This window comes from Plasmodium vinckei, assembly GCF_900681995.1.
Source record: "Plasmodium vinckei vinckei genome assembly, chromosome: PVVCY_12".
In the NCBI taxonomy this organism is placed as follows: domain Eukaryota; phylum Apicomplexa; class Aconoidasida; order Haemosporida; family Plasmodiidae; genus Plasmodium; species Plasmodium vinckei.
The window spans coordinates 587,253-607,013 of NC_051304.1; the positions used below are offsets into that span (position 1 = coordinate 587,253).

The 19,761-nt window shown below is 22.7% G+C and overlaps 5 protein-coding genes across 5 annotated transcripts; 4 read left to right on the forward strand and 1 right to left on the reverse strand.

Moving 5' to 3' along the window:
* Positions 1–1,538: 1,538 nt before the first annotated feature.
* Positions 1,539–3,197, forward strand: PVVCY_1201700 (diacylglycerol O-acyltransferase, putative; the record flags this gene model as incomplete). Its single annotated transcript, XM_008625181.2, has 1 exon — positions 1,539–3,197. One exon carries the CDS (start codon positions 1,539–1,541, stop codon positions 3,195–3,197), a length of 1,659 nt encoding a protein of 552 aa, XP_008623403.2.
* Positions 3,198–4,483: 1,286 nt separating this feature from the next.
* PVVCY_1201710 (conserved Plasmodium protein, unknown function) lies at positions 4,484–8,663 on the forward strand (the record flags this gene model as incomplete). Its single annotated transcript, XM_037634637.1, has 14 exons — positions 4,484–4,493; positions 4,804–6,251; positions 6,363–6,404; positions 6,584–6,673; positions 6,804–6,889; positions 7,098–7,179; positions 7,265–7,329; positions 7,451–7,513; positions 7,641–7,792; positions 7,907–7,941; positions 8,113–8,141; positions 8,259–8,313; positions 8,404–8,461; positions 8,548–8,663. 14 exons carry the CDS (start codon positions 4,484–4,486, stop codon positions 8,661–8,663), a joined length of 2,331 nt encoding a protein of 776 aa, XP_037490707.1.
* A 682-nt stretch (positions 8,664–9,345) lies between these two features.
* On the forward strand, positions 9,346–11,106 carry PVVCY_1201720 (mRNA-capping enzyme subunit beta, putative; the record flags this gene model as incomplete). The annotated part of the gene is made up of 1 exon (XM_008625183.2): positions 9,346–11,106. The coding sequence occupies one exon, from the start codon at positions 9,346–9,348 to the stop codon at positions 11,104–11,106; it is 1,761 nt and encodes a 586-aa protein (XP_008623405.2).
* Positions 11,107–12,505: 1,399 nt separating this feature from the next.
* Positions 12,506–13,018, forward strand: PVVCY_1201730 (peptidyl-prolyl cis-trans isomerase, putative; the record flags this gene model as incomplete). Its single annotated transcript, XM_008625184.1, has 1 exon — positions 12,506–13,018. The coding sequence occupies one exon, from the start codon at positions 12,506–12,508 to the stop codon at positions 13,016–13,018; it is 513 nt and encodes a 170-aa protein (XP_008623406.1).
* A 684-nt stretch (positions 13,019–13,702) lies between these two features.
* Positions 13,703–17,785, reverse strand: PVVCY_1201740 (cyclic amine resistance locus protein, putative; the record flags this gene model as incomplete). Its single annotated transcript, XM_008625185.2, has 6 exons — positions 13,703–13,798; positions 14,012–14,084; positions 14,221–14,277; positions 14,396–14,514; positions 14,599–14,910; positions 15,116–17,785. The coding sequence occupies 6 exons, from the start codon at positions 17,783–17,785 to the stop codon at positions 13,703–13,705; spliced, it is 3,327 nt and encodes a 1,108-aa protein (XP_008623407.1).
* Positions 17,786–19,761: the final 1,976 nt, after the last annotated feature.

The following is a 19,761-nucleotide window of genomic DNA, read 5'->3' on the forward strand; positions in this document are numbered from 1 at the left end:
AATATCTACTTATCCGTCATGTACATATAAATTTTCTTTATCCCAATTTTATGCAAAGGGTTCGAATGGAAATAAAATGAATAAAAGCTAATATACTTATAGACCACATTCAAATAAAATTGTTTGAAATTTCATTAAAATTCTACAACACATTCCATTATATGATTTGTTTATACATTTAATTGTTAATTATTTTGGTTTTATTCTTTAAACCGAAAATTGTAAATACATATATTAATATGTATGATGGTGAACCAATAGGAGAGACAGTGTAAATCTCCTCAATTTTGTTTTCCTTATTATTTATTTTTTTTTTTTAAATCCCCTTATTTTAATTACTACTTGTATTGTAACAAAATGGGATGGAGAGAAAAAATAGAGGAAAGTACATCCAATGGATTTAAGAAATAACCTTAAAGAAAATATATTCGGGAATATATTAAGGGATCCATTATTTAAAAATATATATATACATGTTTTATCGTAACTTAAATGAAATAAAAATATATGACATAATTAATGATAAATCAAAAAGCGGCACAAAATATTTTTGAGAAAATGCATTCGAAAAGAAAAGAATATTCCGCATGGATAAGGAAATTTCATGAAAAAAAAAAATAAAACATATTAAAATACAAATTGAATAATAAAATAAACATATGAATATAATAAATGTAAAATATATATTGTAAATTTTCAATATGCATTTTGTATGATATGCTATATTTTTTTCACGCAAAATCCATTTTAGCGTATCTTTTCCATATATACATATATATTTATTAATAAAATTCATTTTTTTTTTTTAATTTTATTTTGTGCATAAAATATGGCATTTTGTTAAAATAAATACAAAAAAAGTAATAATAGTAATAATAATGAATGAATACTTATGAACATTAATAAATGCATAGTATATATATAATAAATAATATATATTTATGTTGTTCCTTTTAATGCTATGTATACATGGTATTATAAACATTATATATATTATTAATATATTTTTTTTCTTTTTTTTAATATATTCTTAATTTTTCATTCTTCTAATGTTTTTATTTTTTTCCACAAACCGCTATGGCATATTTATGACAATGAATCTTTAGATTCCACTTTCATCTATTCTTTTATTCTTCTTATTTCTTTCCCTCTTTCGTCCTCTTCGTTTTTTTTTTGAAATACATTTTTCATTTGCACATGTAAATAAAATATAAAATAAAATTTAAGAACCTAGCGAAGTAACCGTATAAAATGAGTAGCGGAAAACCCTCTGACGTTTCCCTTTGATATTTTTAATATTATATTGGAGATAGGATATTTGTATGTTTGGCAGATATTATATTATTACTACATTTATTATCCTATTATTGTATTTTTTTTTACGAAGTTTGCTAAATATATAGGTGTTGAATGGTTATATTTGAGTATATGTGTTTAGCTTGGAAAAAGGGGAAATTGTAATCATATAAATATAAATAAAAAATTGAAAAAGTATATACAGACGAAACAAATAGTAACGACAAAAGGTGACGTAGAAAATGAACGATGAAAATGATAAAACCAAAAAATATATAGGTAGACCTTTGTTTGAGAATTTGCATAAAAAAAAACAGATCAGCTTATTGACACATAAATTTGCGGACACAAATTTAAAAGGATTTTGTAATTTGTTTTTAATAATAATTATTGTAATAAATTTCCGAATTATATTAGAAAATATTAAAAAATATGGTTTTGATAGTATTCCGATACCTAGCCGTCATTATATAACTAAAAATTTACCTATACTGATATGTTTTATTTGTTTATATATTAGTATTGTTTTTAGCTGGATCATAGAAAGATATTTCTTTTGTTGGATTTGCAATTATTTCCTTTCAAAAAATGGAAAAATCACAAAAATATTTATAAAAGATAATTTTAATATTGACGAGACATGCAATAATAAACTACCTGATTATGAATTTTCAAAAAATGAAAAATCTTCTCAAATAATTGTCGAATCTCCAAACAATTATGAAAACGATAATGTTTATAAAAGAATAAAAAAAAATGATCAAGATGGTGTAAATAAATTAGAAGAACAAAATGTCGGAACAAAATACTCTAATAATACAGAACAACCTAATAGTGAACAAGCCAAATTTAATGAAAACAATAAAGACAAAATAAATGAATGGAAACATGTAAATTTTTCTATTTTTTTATTAAGATGCATTAATAGTATGTTTATGCTATTAGTTCCTTATATGGTTGTTATACAATATGAAGGAGAACCGATATTAGCATCAATATTATTAACAACATCCATAGTCTGGTTTTTTAAAACATATTCCTTTCATCATGTTTGCTATGATACTAGAAAATTATATATTGAAGGACCAAATTTAAACACAATAGAAGATTCATTAGTTGATATAAATTATATTAAAAGTTATCCATATTGTTTACAGTTTAAAAGTTATTATACATATATATTTATGCCTACTATGTGTTTTCAATATACATATCCTAGATCAGAAAAAATTGATTGGAGGTTTGTTTTTAAGCATATGACAGTAGCTATTATATCACTACTAATAATATATATAGTAACAAATGAATATTTATTTGTTATTATTGAACAGACTGTTAAAACGAAAGAATTTAAATCACCAAATTTAACAATACGATTTATTCATATTATGGAAAGTATGTTGAAAGTTTCTATCTTAACTATATATATATGGATGCTTGGATTTTTTGTTTTATTTCATAATTGGTGTAATGTGTTAGCAGAAATTACAAAATTTGGTGACCGATTATTTTATAAAGATTGGTGGAATGCTAGTTCTTTTGGGGAATATTGGAGAAAATGGAATTTGCCAGTTTATTATTTTGTTTATCGTCATGTTAATAGACCTTTAGTTTATTATGGGGTTAGTAGAAAACTTTCGATGATTATTATTTTTATTATTTCAGCATTATTACACGAATATTTAGTTACAATCCCATTAAAAATTAAATTTTTTGGATATATATTTTTTTTTTTTACTGGACAAATCCCATTAATGCATTTAACAAACAGTGATTATTTTAAAAAAAACAAAAATGTAGGAAATCTGCTTTTTTGGATTGTTTTTTGTATTATTGGTCAGCCTCTTATAGTTTTCACATATTATTATTTGTGGACCCACAAGGAAATCGAGATCCCTTGATTTATTCGAGAAGTTACTGTTGTTATTATCAAGTTTATTAATATTATTTTCATTATTAATTTGAAAATACCGCCTTTTGGGGATACACATGGAAAACGCACACATATATGCCCAGATATTTTTCTTTACAATTTTTTAAACATAATTAAATGGTACTATTATTAACAAAATATTTCTAACTAGCCAAATTGTTATAAATGTAAAAAAAATGAAGGAATAACCCAAACTTCTTAGCAAAGATTGTACCGATAATGGAGTTCCATTTTTTTAATCATATGTTTATCATTGTCAAAGAGGATGTTGCTTTCCTATTCTCTTAATCTAACTACTAGTATTTGCATTTATTATTTATTTATCGTTGCCATTTATTGATTTATCCCTTTATTTATTTATATGTTTAATACTCTATATACAATTATGTTTCCATTTACACTTTATTTTATTTAGTTCTTTATTTATTATCCTTTTTATAATAATTCTAGTTTCACAATTAATCACTTATTAATTACTTTTTTTTATTATTCATCATTATTTTTAAATTAAAATACTTATTATTTATTTAATTTTTTTATACAAATCAATTTATTTTTTCAATTTTTTATATTTGATTATGTCACATGCTTTATGAAATGTGTATATTTTTTTTTTTTTTTTTAAATGACAATGTAACTTTCCCTCTTCTACATATTTTTAGTAGAAGCCTACAGAAATTACACATTAAAAAAGTGTAATATGTTTATAAAAAATTTAATTATTTAAAAATAAAACTAAATGTTTTTTAATATTTTTCAATATTTTTCGAAATTATTTTATTGTATTTTTTTTGTCTTTGGAACTTGTGTGCGTTTAATAAATTGCTAATTTATTCTATTTAAGAAAATACGATAATTATAAAAATATTAAAGTATATCTTTCTTTAAAAGACGATCAGCAAAATGATATTTTTCCATACCAAAGAGGGTTAATAAAAATTACTATTAAATTAGGGATATTTTATGCATATCCATTTTTACTAATCAGACATAATTGAAAGCAATATGAAATGGCCAAAATACAACAAAGATTAATTCAAATAAATATTTATATAAATATAAATTTGTATAATAATTAAAGAGTAAATAGCTTATTATTTTTATTTTTTAATTTTTTTTATTAATCTAATAAGCAACACAACCTTATGGTAACTAAAATTTTTTATTACATACAACATTCTTGCTACATATTAAAATTTTCATAATTTTCTTAAAATTTATGAAAGAAAATATAGAGAAAGCAATATATTAACCATGACAGAAGGTAAACAAATAAATAAAAATAAAAAATACATGTATAGTGAATTTTGTTTCCCATATAATAACGTCTACAATTTATGGTATACATATATGTACAGGAAATTATTGTGTTTAAGAAAAATAAATATATATATATATATATATATATGCATTTATAATAAATGTGTCTGTTAAGTAAATATGATTTAGACGTATTTATTACTAAACATGTGTACCATTTCTTGTATATATTACACAAATCTGCTTATTTTAATCTATAATATGATTATATATTTAATATATATTGTTTGCTCGTTTTCTCATTTCCTTTTAAGAAGATAAACTGAATTTAATAAAAGACTATCTAAACAACTTAAACATGACGTCCCAAAATTTGTGTAACATAAATTATTATAACAGTCTTCCTAAGTTTAAAAAGATAAGCGATATAAATGATAATCCAATTTTGAATTGTCTAAGAACAAATTATAATGAAAGAAAAAGTCACACAGCAAATGAAAATGAGCAATTCAAAAGTATAGACTTTGAAGGTTATTCAACAAATATTGAATCGGAAAGTAGTATTTCTTTAGATCAAACTCATGATTATGTAAACCAATTATCTGAGGGTGAAGAAGACGGAAATCGAGCCAAAAAAAAAGAAAAAAAAAAATTCCATACAAATAGTGAAAAGCCAAAAAAAAAAAAAATTATATTTTCATTTAAAAAAAAAAAAGAAACTAAAAATAGGAATCCTAGTTATATTAGAAATGTTGAAATGATATCAGATCGAAATGACGATCCTTTTGTAGGATCACTAAATAGAATAGAAAAGCCTCTTATATTAAATCAGATAAACACGACAAAATTTTGTAATAAAAATCCTTCCATTTCCTGCGCCAATGTAGATTATAATAAAAGGGGAGAGGAAAGGAAGGGAAATGAGATGCATATACTAAACGATATTAATCATGTTAGTAATTATGATGGGAATAAATATAACAAGAATAACAGCAAATCATCAATCTATAGTCAAATATCAGAGTCACAACATTCTGATGTAAATAGTGCTATAAGGAATAGTAAAAAAAATAAAAAAAAAGAAAAGAAAAAAAAAACAATTTTAAATGACACATACAGTAAAAACATAAAGGAGAATGATGACATAGAAGAATTGAATAATATGGAAAATAATTTTTGTAGGGTTGCACAAAAAAATGAGGAAAATAAATATATAAGGCCAAACAAATTAGAGATAAAAGACAACCATATAAAAGGGATAAATATTAAAAAAATGACAAACAGGCAAAATGCTACTTTTTCAAATGATCATGAAAAAGAATTATTCCAATATTTAATTAAAGAGGCAAACAAAGAAATTGAGAAAATTATTATAAAAATCGAGCAAAAATATAAAAATGAAATAGCTTACAAAACAAATAATATAAAAAAAGAATATGATGAAAAAATAAAAGCGCTAACAAAAAATGACACTATACTACTAAAAAATCATAATAATAAAAAGAAAATAAAAAACCTAGAAAATGCTAATTATATGTTATTAAAAGAAATCGAAAAATTAAAAAAATATAATAAAGAAGCTAATGACAATAATTTCCAAAAATGTGAAAGCATAAATAAAAATGAATTAAACACAAAAAAATTAAAAGACAAAATTCAGACAATGAACAAGCTAATAGAAGAATATGAAAAAAAAATAAATATGCTAAATGATGATGTGAATACAAATTATGAAAAATATTTTTATTTTCAAAACAAATGTGTAAGTTATATATATGCATAGACATGAATAAAATTATTAAAATAACCGCCAAAAAATAATTTTTCAAAACACTAGGAGTTATATAGTATACATATTTTCTTTTTTTAATAGGGAAACAATGAAAAGGTTATACAACAAAATGAAGATGAAATGGTATGCTGAAATATTCTTATTAAATATTAGGGTCTTGTATTAGCATTACACTTTTTCGATGAACAGTTCTCATTTTATTTAAAATTTTTATTTTTTTAAACTGTATATAATTATAATATATATTCTATTACTCATAATTATATGCATTGACATATGTTATATATCCTTGTCTTTCTCAGATAAATCTCAAAAAAAAACTGGAAATATCTGGAAAATCGAAAAATGTAGTTGAACTGGAATTAAAGCAACTTCAAGATAAAAATATAAAAGTACCCCAAACAAAATTAATTATTTATCATATATACTATAATTAATATGTACATATGTATATGCTAAAAATAAAAATTATAATTTTTTTGTTACACCATTTTTTTTCATTCTTTTAAATTTAATATTTAGGTAGAAAGAGATAACAATAATCTAAGGGAAGAGTTAAATAAAGCAAAAACGAATGTGTCTACTTTGAAGGAACAAAACAATGAGGAGTAAGAAAAATCGCCAATGATTACTTTATATATATGTGTGTCTGTATATTCAATGTTGGTATTTCTTAAGATCAATTAAAGCTACGATTATTGAGGGTTTATCTCTGCATAAGGCTTTTCATATACGCTTATATAAAGAAGAAGATATTTATGCATAAAATAACAATGATAAATAGCGCCATTTATTTCTGTTTTTTTCCATTTTAAGGCAACGAAATAATGAATACTTGATTTCATGCTATAAAGTGGAGGAGAAGAAGTTAAAAGAGGACCTCGAAAATTACAAGATAGTAAAAAAAAAAAAATAGCTAAATATATTTTTAGTTATGCCCATCATTTCTTTTTTTTTATTTTCTATTTTTCAAATTTTAATAGAAATATGCCATATCAGAAAATAACCAATATTCAAAAACTTTAGAACAAAAGCTCAAAAACCTGGAGTATGTTATTATACACATTTATATGAGAAAAAAATTGACTCTGATTTATTTAACTTATTGATTAATTTTATTTTTATTTGTACATATATTTGATGACGTCTTTTTTCACTTTCCAATGTAGAATTACACTCAAAGATATGGAAAATGAGAAGAGTATTTACGAGCGAACTTGCCTAAAATATGAGTATACCACATAATGCATATATATATGTGTAAATTTTTTTTTGATAAAATTGTATTTATATATTGTTGCATAATTTGGGGGTATATATGTACATGTATTTCCATATAAATTTTTGTATCCATTTTAGAAAAGCAGAAAAAATATTGAAGGCAGAAATAAAGGATCTAAAAAATGAATTATATGAATGTAAAAATAAATTACATCAAGTGAATAAACCAACTTCTCCCACAATTCAAACTATTATGTTTAATGCCAATCTGGAATATGGACTTCCCCAAGGTATCAGTATACCATATGATTAGTGCTATATAAAACGGAATGATCAAATGAACAAAAATCATATAAGCATATTCTTAAACATTCATATTTTAACATGCTTTTATTTTTTTATAGAAAAAGAAAATGAACATAATATGGACAAAGTTCAAGTATTAAATAGATAATTATATTTATATATTTAGCTAGCTATCATATATATAGCTCATTATATTTTGCTTTACATGCTATTATTCCCTATTAGACATGCCTTTCATATGTATAAATATTTTATATATTATTATATCACATACAAATACTTGTATATCCCTTTTTTTATTAAGGAAAGAGAAGAATTTAAATCGGATGAAATGTTATTAAAAAAAAATATACATTTAAAATAATATATTTCTTAAATATCAACAAAACAAGGAATAAAACATATATGGCGATTTCTCATAGCGAATTGTAAACTTTTCTTTTTTTTTAGTCCCAGAGAATCAGACATTACCGAAAAAATAAATTCCATAGAAAAACAGTTGATTGTAATTTATTTTTATTTTATCTTATTATATTTTATGTTTGAAGTATGAAACGTATTTATTAAATTTACATTTTTTTGCTTATCCTTTTAGTTGCTAAAACTAGAAAAGAGTACCAAAGAATCAGAACTTATACGATGCCCTAAATATGGTACCTATAAAATGCTCTTCATTTTAAAAGAACTTTGCTTAGGTTATACACAAATTTTGTTACTTTTTTTTTTCAATTTTTTGTAGGAAAAAGATCAGACGAAATTAAAAAGAAGGCATTCTTAGAACAAAAATTATCATACATTAATGACAAAATCAACATCCTTAATAAAAATTTAAAATTGATAAAAAATAAAAAATAACACCAAGTATACCAAATGTGTTTTATGCATGAAAACAAATTAAATTAAACAATAACATTTTGTTTTTATTTTTGTGAAATTTGTTTTTTTTTTCTCATTAAAATGGCGATAAATGCTCATAATATGACAAAAGTCATTTAGCTTATATTGCATTATATATGTATTATTATATTTATATTTTTATAAACATTATGTAAGCATTTATTGTGGGTATGCGCATGTGCATATTTTTCTATGCAAATAAATCAGTCTGTAAATTTTTAAAAAAGTAAAAAAAAAAAAGTTATGAAAATAAGTTTAATAAATTACTATATGTTGCCTTTATGGCATGCAGTATTTTCATTTTGATTCAGAATTTTTTAATTAAAATGTATAATATATTAACTGTTTTTCACAATAATTGAAAAATTTATCTTTAAAAATGGAATAACAACGATTTCATAATTATTATATGCTTGCAAAAATAAATAGAAAAGAAAAATGTGAAGGGATAATTTTTTTTTTCGGTTTTTTGGGTTTTTATTTTTTTACCCTCAGCATCTTCTAATAATACAATAACTATATAAGTATAATTGATACTATTGTTATTTATGGCCTTTTTATTTATCCCTTATTCTTTGTTTTATTTTCTTTTTCTCCCCTTTTTTTTTATTTCTTTTCTTATTTTTCACACTTAAAGAAGATGGTGAGAGAAGCCCATGAATTGCTTGATGGCAGTAGGCCAATACCTATAGACAAGATTACGTATGAGTTATCTCAAAACATAATATTAGCATTTGATAATAATGAGCATATAAAAAGAAGTAAAGATGTACAAATCGAAATTGAAGCTAGGATTGGCTTAGTAGTAGATAAGAATAAACACAGATTGAAATTACCTATTTATACTGATGCAATAGTTGAAAACAATTTCTCGGATTTCCAATCTGGTGTTGATAAAGATTCTTTTCAATATTTATTAAATTATTTACATAACATGACACGAAGAAATAATGCACAGCCTTGTAGTAGTAACAATAATAATACGAGTATGAATAACAATGATACAAATTTAAACGATAGCAACAAAGAAGGTAACATTCTTAACTTGAATAATACAAACAAAAATGTAAACAAAAATGATATCTCGTCGATTAGCGATAACGCAAATAATGGAATAAGTGAACATGAAAAAAAAAAAAATAATAATAATAATTTTTTGAATGAAAAAGAAAATTCAGTATACAAGTTTGTAGCTTTAAAAGCATATAAAAGTGTAGATAAATATTATATACTAAAAAATGAGAATAATTCTCGAATTAGAGTTACAACTAATATGGATGAAAGTGAAAATGAAAAAAATCAAAGTATGACAAAATCTTTACACAAAGAAAATATAAATACATGGAATGTTTATCTTGGTAATAATAAAGATTATTTTGATGATGATGATGAAGAGGAAGACAATGAAGATGATGAGACAAGTAAAAATAAATATAATAAAAATATAAATAAACAAAATAATAGTAAAAATAAAGATAATAATATAGATGATTGTTTAGATTATCGTATATCAATAAATTTAGAACATACTAAATCTATTAGTAAACTATTTTTATCAAAAATTACACCAGTTTATGAAAGATATAAAGAAAGAACAAGTTTTATAAATAAATATATGGGTATTCAATTTGATTTAACAAAAATAAAAACAAAGGATAATAATGAATTTTATGAAATTGAAATTGAAATACCCACAAAAAGTATTTTCAAAGCTATGTCAAATTTAAGAAATAAAAATGATTCAAATTATTTGCATTTTATTTGTTCGAATTTAATAAATAATGCTAGAGGAATATGTAGCCAATTAAATTTATTTAAAAAAAATAATTTTATGAAAACTGGATTAAATAATAATGATATATTACCATCCCTACCAGCTTCTCAACTTAATTGTTCTCATTCTCAAAGTGAACAAAAATTGTTTAAAAAATATATACATTCTGTATTACCTATTGCAGGAGATTACATGTTTAGAGTTGTTTCAAAAAATGAGCAAATGATTCAAAAGAAAATAAACGATACCAATATATCGAACCACGACAAATTTAATATGTTTAAAAATATAATAGACATTAGAAGGCATAATAAAAAATGTACAATATCAGTCACTCAAACATATGCAGAAAATAGATGGAAAGTTGTTAAAAATGAAAACGCACAAAATGTTATCGTTTTAGTATCGGACAGTAGCGATCATAGTGATGTAGAGGACCACCAAAATAATCAATATGAAAAAATAAAACAAAATAGAACAAGTGCCCAAAATTCACCATATAACAATTCTAGCGATAATAATCCTCATTTTAATGATCACTATAATGAAGGTGATGATTACGAAAACGATGATGAAACAATAAATAATAAAAAAAGTAAAGATCCCACTTTTTATGATGATACATAATTATTCAAGAAGACATTACACATGCTTAATAGCTAAAATTATTTTTTTGTGTATTTTAGCATATATATATATATGTAACATAATATATGTATATATGGGTAGTATGCGTATTATATTTTTTCCCACTTTGAGGGGCATATACCTATTCACACTATGCACATGTGTATATATGCACGTGGTAAGTATTCACTATTTGATTTTATATTTATTTTAAAACTGTATTTGTTATGCATTGTGCATAATATCTTTCATTTTAATAAAATATTTTAAAAATATAGTATATATATCATAAAAATGCCAAAAGGCAAAGGAAAAATATTCCAATTCATTACATAGGTATAATAATATATACACTATAGCAAAGAATAATTTCTAACCTATATTCGTATCTTTAAAAATGGTAAACTATGTTTATGATGATGTTATAAAAGAGTTCCTCATTTTAACTTTTATCCACACAATCATTTGTTCGAATTTATATAACAAAAGGGTGTATAATAATATATACATATTTGAATATAGAGAATATAATGTTAAATACAGGAAAACCTACACCAATTTTAAATTATATATATTTATGAAAAAAAAAATGAGACTAAAAGTGCATTATATACCCCATATACCTTTTTTCAACTGTTGTATATGCATACACATACTATTATATTAATATAAATATTTAAGGGAAATCATATTTTTATTCTATAAGTTTATAAAATGACATTTTTGTTGTTTCGTATACCCCCTTATATAAATACAGAAATTATACATTCTACAAAAAATTATGAGAAAAAATATATAGCTTTTTTATTAAATATGTCAGGAAATTATTTGGTATATATATATGGAATACTACTACAATAAATTTTTGTGTATATCATAAAATATATACTTATATATACACGCATAATAATATGCTAGAAAAATATATAAATTTTTTGTAATATTTGTAAGGTACAAATTTTATCGGGTAAAAAAAAAACAATAATATTGCAATGCATAGGAAAACAAAACACCGCTTTACTTGTTATTAATAAGAGTCAACTCCATAAAACAAACATAAAATAACGTAATTATATAAACGACAAAACGATGAAAAAGAAGAAAATACGTAACAAATATATATGCACCAAATTATTTTATGTACAAAATCCAATAAAATAAAGTAATAATTAATTGAAATAGCATTAATATTTGTACAAATTAAATGCATATATATATTATTATAAATACTATTACATAAAAAAATAACGCATTCTACATATTTTTAAAATTAATTAAATTTGTTTACAAAAAATATTATAATAATTAAATACAAATAAGTGTTATATTATTTATAAATAAATATTAAATTTAAATACAATTATTTTATATAATTAATAAATTTTCCCACTTATCCAAAATGAGTAGAGCAAAAGTTTTTTTTGATATTTCTATTGATAACAAAAATGCTGGAAGAGTAGTATTTGAACTATTTAATGATATCACTCCAAGAACATGTGAAAATTTTAAATCATTATGTATAGGAGATAAAGTAGGCTCACGAGGAAAAAATTTACACTATAAAAATTCAATATTCCACAGAATTATTCCACAATTTATGTGCCAAGGTGGTGATATAACAAATGGAAATGGCTCAGGAGGTGAATCAATATATGGAAGATCATTTACCGATGAAAACTTTAAAATGAAACATGACGTCCCAGGTTTATTATCTATGGCTAATGCTGGACCAAACACAAACTCTTCACAATTTTTTATTACATTAGTTCCATGCCCATGGTTAGATGGAAAACATGTTGTTTTTGGAAAAGTCATTGAAGGTATGAATATTGTAAGGGATATGGAAAGAGAAGGATCTAACAGTGGATATGTCAAAAGGCCTGTTGTTATAACTGACTGTGGTGAGTTATAAACAAATAATTAATCAGCCAAAATAATTAGCAAAAAGTATTGTGTTTACAGTGTGCATTCCTACACTACAATAGTCGTAAGTATATGCGACTGTGTAAGCAAAGATGCGTTTACTATAAAATTAATTTAGTTTTAACTACATTTTTAATATTATAGAAATATTTATATATCATTTTTAATTAATATGTAAAATGCTTATATAATATATTCTGTGTAGAAACTCCATTTTTTTCATTGATACATGACAATATGAGAAACACATTAACCTTAAATTTATTAATTTTTGCACACACCTATTTAATACAACTAAAGTATAATACATTTTGTGGTACAAACCTGTATATGTAGACTAACCATTTTGATTTTAAGAATACTTGTGAAAAACGAAAAAATTTTAATAAATTAAGAGTATATTTCCAATTTTAATTAAAAAAAGGAAAATGTCCCATTCTTATCGATTTTTCTAATATCAACAATTTTTATAAATATGCTAATAATAGTTTTAAAAACCATATTAGCATAAAATAAAGTTTTAGTTTAAAAACAATTACAAAAACATGTTTTTTAAAAATGTGAAAAAAATTAATTAATACATTAAATAAATATATTTATAATGTATTGTCCTTTAAAATATTTAAAGGATAAATAATGGTAAAGAAATGAATATTGTTTTATCCAATTTTCTTCATAAAGCGCTTATGTCATCATATGGCTTCTTTAAATTTTTAAGTTGATGCTTTTCAGATATTGTATAGGATACGATCATAATTGATAATATTATCTATATAAGTGATAAAAATAAAAAAGAAAAAACATTTTTAATGTGCAAATAAATATTTATATTCAGGTGTTTTAAAATAATCAGATAAGAAATCTCATATATTATCTATAACTTGTAAACCGTACATCGACATACATATTCACATCATATATACAACATTGCATTTGTAATGGCTATAAATATAAATACATTTTTTGTGTTTTATTTTATTACCTTGAAAAGGAATAAACATGTCCATATAGACAAGGCAAATGATAGCAGTGAAATGTTTGATAAATAATTTAGTCTGAAATTTAAAACGAAAAAAAATGCATATATCCATATGAAGTATATTTATTTTATTATGGGGATTTGGAAATGAGAGTATCGAGTTTTATACACTCATAAAATTTTCTTATTTTTGCTTTTCCACAAATTTTTACCTTGGAAGTGAACATACAATTAGGGTCACAACTGGCATTGACATATATCCAAGTCGTCTGAGCATTTAAAAAATTAAATATGTATTGTATAAAATTGTGCAGTTGCAAAAATGTATATGAAAAACAAAATGAATGAATAAATTAAATGAAAATATATAATATATAAAAGCTTTACCTTGTTGGTATATGTGGGAATGAAAAAATATTTTTACAAGGGACTTCAAATGATGTCGTTTTCATGTAATAAATGTTATTATTCGTTGTTCTAGAAATTAATACATCTGCTAACAAAGTCTAAAAATTGGGGGGAAAAAAATTATATTTTTTCTGCATATATATATTTATGTAAGCATGCATATGCATATTCAGTATACTTACTTGAAAATATCTGATTAAAGACTCGGATTTTAATTTGTTGTACTTCAAAAGGTATGAATGCTTGCACCAATCAACACCAATCTCAAGTAATAGAATAATTATCAGCCAGCTAGTAATACTAAGGAACGAATTTTGGGTTCTATAAGCTGTTGACATTTTTAATAAAACAAGAAAAGCATCTATAAATAAATAAAACCGTTCAACAGCATCTGAAGCTACAATTGTGAATAAGGATATCTTGTTAAATTTTTTAAAGACTGTTGATTTTATCTCTGTGAAATTGCTCATAACTAAAATAAGAAACATAGTAGACTGCAAATAAAAACAAAGGGATATAAATGTGTATAAGTATAGGAATAAAAATGTATATGTACACTAGCATTTTATAATTGCACAAAAAGAACGAAGCAATATTTCTTATTTGTATTATTATTGAGATGTTTATTCTTTTTTTTCTCAAAATATAACAGAAGAAATACATATGCATAGAAAGAATGATGGAAAAAATAAAGCTTACCTCTGACGAATTAATTGCAATGTTGAGAGAAAGGAACCGAATGAGGTGGGCAAAGGCGTGAGTCAAAATATAGGCGAGAACAAAAATATATTGCAAAATAAATTTGATTAATATACTTAAAAATGGATAAAATATTGGTAATTTGAAATTTGCTGCCATTTCATTATTATTTTTTAAAAAAGCAAACATATTTTTTTCCTTATTAAAATATGGATCTTCATTATTTTTTTTAAAACTAACTCCTTTATAATTTACATATAAATTCGAATTTTTTTGATACTCTTTAGTGGAAATTTCTGAGAACTTAACTTTTTCATTTTTTTTCTTTATATTTCCCTCTTCGTGTAATATATCATTTTTATTTATTATGTATGTTTTTTTTCTTCGACCCTCTAAAGATGTATTGCTAAAATTTACATCATCATTTGTCATATTATTATAGTGCTTGCGAATTATGTATATATATGATCGTAAGTTTATAATCCTTATAAATGTTCTTATCATATTATCAATTAAATCTTTACCTAATGATCTCAACAATCTTTCTAAAATTTCAAGCATGTTTAAAACAACATATAGCTTCATAAATGGTTGTGCTCGAATGTAATGATAAATTCGAGATGTATCAAGAAATGAAAAAATGTATATACAAATTAAAATTAATGAGGTTCTTATTAATCCACTATATTCTGGGAAAGATAAATTAAAAAAATTTATATGATCCTTTAAAAGTTTCTTTTTCATATTTTTCACTTTTTTAACATTTTTTTTTTTTTTTTCTGAATATTGATCATTACATGTGTAATAAAAATAACTATCACCATTTTGTTCATTCATTGTAAAACCTTCATTTTTTATTTCATCATCTATTTTTGTATTTTCATTATTTTTTTCGTGTATATCATCTTTATCTCTACAATTTACGTCACTTTCTTCTTTTTTTTTTTTTAAATTATATTTTTTATGCGTTTTTTTATTAATATATTTATTAACTACATTCCTTAAATTAGTAAAATTTACTGTCTTTCCACCTTCGTTAGTAGTTTTTCCAGTCTCTTTTTTTTTGTTTTTTTCTACGTTTGATTTGGGTTGTATGTTCTCTGAATAGTTGATCTGCCTATTTTTTTCATTTTTTTTATTTTCATCCTTTTCAAGTTTTGCTTTTTGAATATCTATATCGAATGGCTTTATTTGTGATGATAAGTTATTAATTTCCTGATTCGAGTTTAGATTTTCTTTATATACTTTTACACAATCATCATTGTCGTTGTTTTCGCCATTTTGGGGATTATTATCAGTTTGCTGTTTGCTAGACAAGTATTTAATTTCAAATGATCTGGTGGATATTTTTGTTTTATCATCTTTCTTAATATCATTAAAGGTATATAACTTTTTAATATGGAAAAAGTGTATTATATTCATATATATAATAAGAAAAAATGAGTAGAAATAATTAACTATATATTTAAAAAAAATAAATAATAGTTTTGCTATTAAAATGAAAGGTTTAAATAGAAAATAAATAAGTAAATATATTTTATTTCTTTTAACATTTTTATCAAAAGAATTTATATTATATAATTTATATTTTTCTTTTTTTCTTCTTTTTCTTCCAAACCCATTTCCATAAATCTCAGTAGAGGTTCCATCCCCTATACTTCTACTATATGTATATTTAAAATTTACTAATGATTTTTTTTTAACTAAAGCATCACGAATACTTTTTTTATAATATATTTTTTCTGAATGTTCACTATCCATGTAATATACTCTTGATGCATAAAAACTGCTACTATAATTACTATTATATTCATCACTACTTCCAACATTTTTATAATCTAGAAAATCAATACTACTATTGTCATTTTCGTTATCACTATGAGAAAAAGTAGTATTTAACTCATCATCACCATTTTTACCTTCTCTTATTTTCATTAATGCTAAATTATTTTCCATAGAATATTTTTCCCCATACATCATTATATCCTCTGAATTTGACACATTTTTATTATATGTAAAACCATCTATATCATGATACCCATCAAACTTATCATATGTATAATTTTTTAAATTATAAGAATTATCTATATCATTGTTTCCATTATTTTTGATTTTTTTACCCGTTCTTATCATTTCTGTATTTATAAATTTATTTGAATTTTTGATTACTCGAGCTTTGTATCTTTTTAAATATTTAAAATTACAAGTAGTTGCATATTTATAAAATTTGAAATTTTTTATATCAATAAATCGATTTAAAAAATTGGTACTAATATTTTTTAATAATATATAGAATAAAATACAAATTGATCGAATTACTTGTATAGGCATAAATGTTATGTCATAAAGAATATTATCTAAACATAACAAAAATGATAAACTCATAATTTTTTCAAAAAAAAATGGCACATATATCATATGTTCTAAAGCATTATCTGGTATTGTATGTGTTTTAAATAGGTCATCCAAAAATTCGTAAAAATCATGTTTATTTTCTTCCTTGCTTTGATGAATATTACTATAGCTCATATGTTTTAAATGATTTCCCATACCCTCTTTTTCATCGTTGCCATCTTGTTCAGAATTTTCATTATCACTCTGGTATGGCTCGTAATACCTCCCCCCTTTTATTTCGTCCAACACAAAATCATATAATGATATTCTATTCATATCTTTATCATTTTATTTAAAAATAATATATAAGGGCGGTGATAACGAGCAATGTTATAGAAATACTCCAAAAAATAAATGATATAAATATGAAAAAGTGCAAAAGAGTATAAATATATATATAAACATACAAAATGAAACGCCACAATATGCCTTTAGATGTGCGTATTATTAATGTTATATTTTTTGTACACGTCTATATTAGATGCCAATATATATATGTAATCATAACTAGGGCCAAAATGGATTGTACTATGCTCATATATCTATTTTCACCTTCAGAATTTTATCACTATATATAATCTTAAATTTTTTTTTAAATATTAATAGACGACAAAAAGTTTGAATCATGATCATTTGAATTATTTTCTTGTATAAATTGGTTTATGCTTCATGTGATTGCACATATGTATGGATAATTATGTTGTGTTACGATCGGGATATATGCCAGCATATTTATAAATATATGTATTATTTATATGCATCGTAAGGCTACTAAATATTTATATCTTTGCGATTTATATCGAATTATACATAAAAATCGACAAAACAAATATTGTAAGGCCTTTTCTATTGAATAAATTTATTTCAATATTTTATTTTTTTTTAAATATGTATAAGCAAACAAAAAATACAAAAGAAAAAAAACAAAGTTTGCTTGCTGTAAATCGATGAATCAATTATATAATAATATGTATATATTTTTTATTATTATGAAAATATACATATTCTTAATAGTTTCTTTTGCCAATGCAAACGAAATCTAATTATTAAAAATTGTACTAATGTATAAAAAAAAACAGAAAATGTAATATCATTTCGTAAGTAAACAATAATTAAATATGCGTATGTTTTTCCAAATTTATTCTTTAAATCTTATCAATTAAATTTATGCTTAAAAAAAATACATACGCCCATATTTAGGCACCTGTATTTCTTATGTCATAATGCAAATATATACATATTTCATTAAAACTTAATTTTTATACAACATAATTTATAATTTTTCATTTATTTTTTACATTTTTTTTATGAGGAAAATTTTTTAAAAACACTACTATTTCGTCAAAAGGCATTTTCACAATGGATAACAAATCAGTTTTCCACATTCTTTTTATAAAATTAAGTAACATTAATAATGTTTAAATTAAAGTTTTTTTAATTTTTTAAATTACAAAAAAATATGTAATATATAAGCATATTTAGTATGTAATTATGCAATAATCGTTGTATTGTTATTATTGGTTTGTGTATTATTTGATCAATACGATAATGGTATTGTAATGTAATAACTAAATGACCCATATAATGATAACAGATGTGCCGCAACACCAAAAAAAAGCACAATAGCAACTTTATTCAAATATATTTATAAGAAACATATTACTTTGTATAAAAAAATTAAGAAAGTAATGAAAAGAAACTCAAAATGGTTGTACATTCTGTCATATATAATCGTTGTAAACATAAGCTTCCATTTTTTTCGCTTTTTGAAAGGTTTAATTATTGTATAGTATTTTATTTATACTTATTTAAAGCGGTAAAAAGAGTTTACTAATTTTGAAATAACAAAAAAAAAATAAAAGCACCTTAAAAAACTAAGGTCTAATAAAAAATTAGCATATATATATACGCAGGTATACGTGTGCAAATATAGATATGAATAAATAAAAAAAGAAATGGAAAGAAAATATGCACATATAATCTTATGTGTGCATCTGTTGTAAGGTGTCTGAAAAACAGCTATTTTTAAAAATTGTTGAAAAAAAAATTCATATACGCAGATTTAATATGCATGTTTACATACTCAGAATCATGCTTATTTATTAAATGCGTAAAATGAAAGAAAATTTTTGACAATCTTGCAAAATAAATAATCATATAAAAAAATTAATGCGTATATTTTCATGTTTAACTTGAATTAATTTCATAATAATGTTTAAAGGCATTTGTAGATGGGCGTCAAATGTATTAGG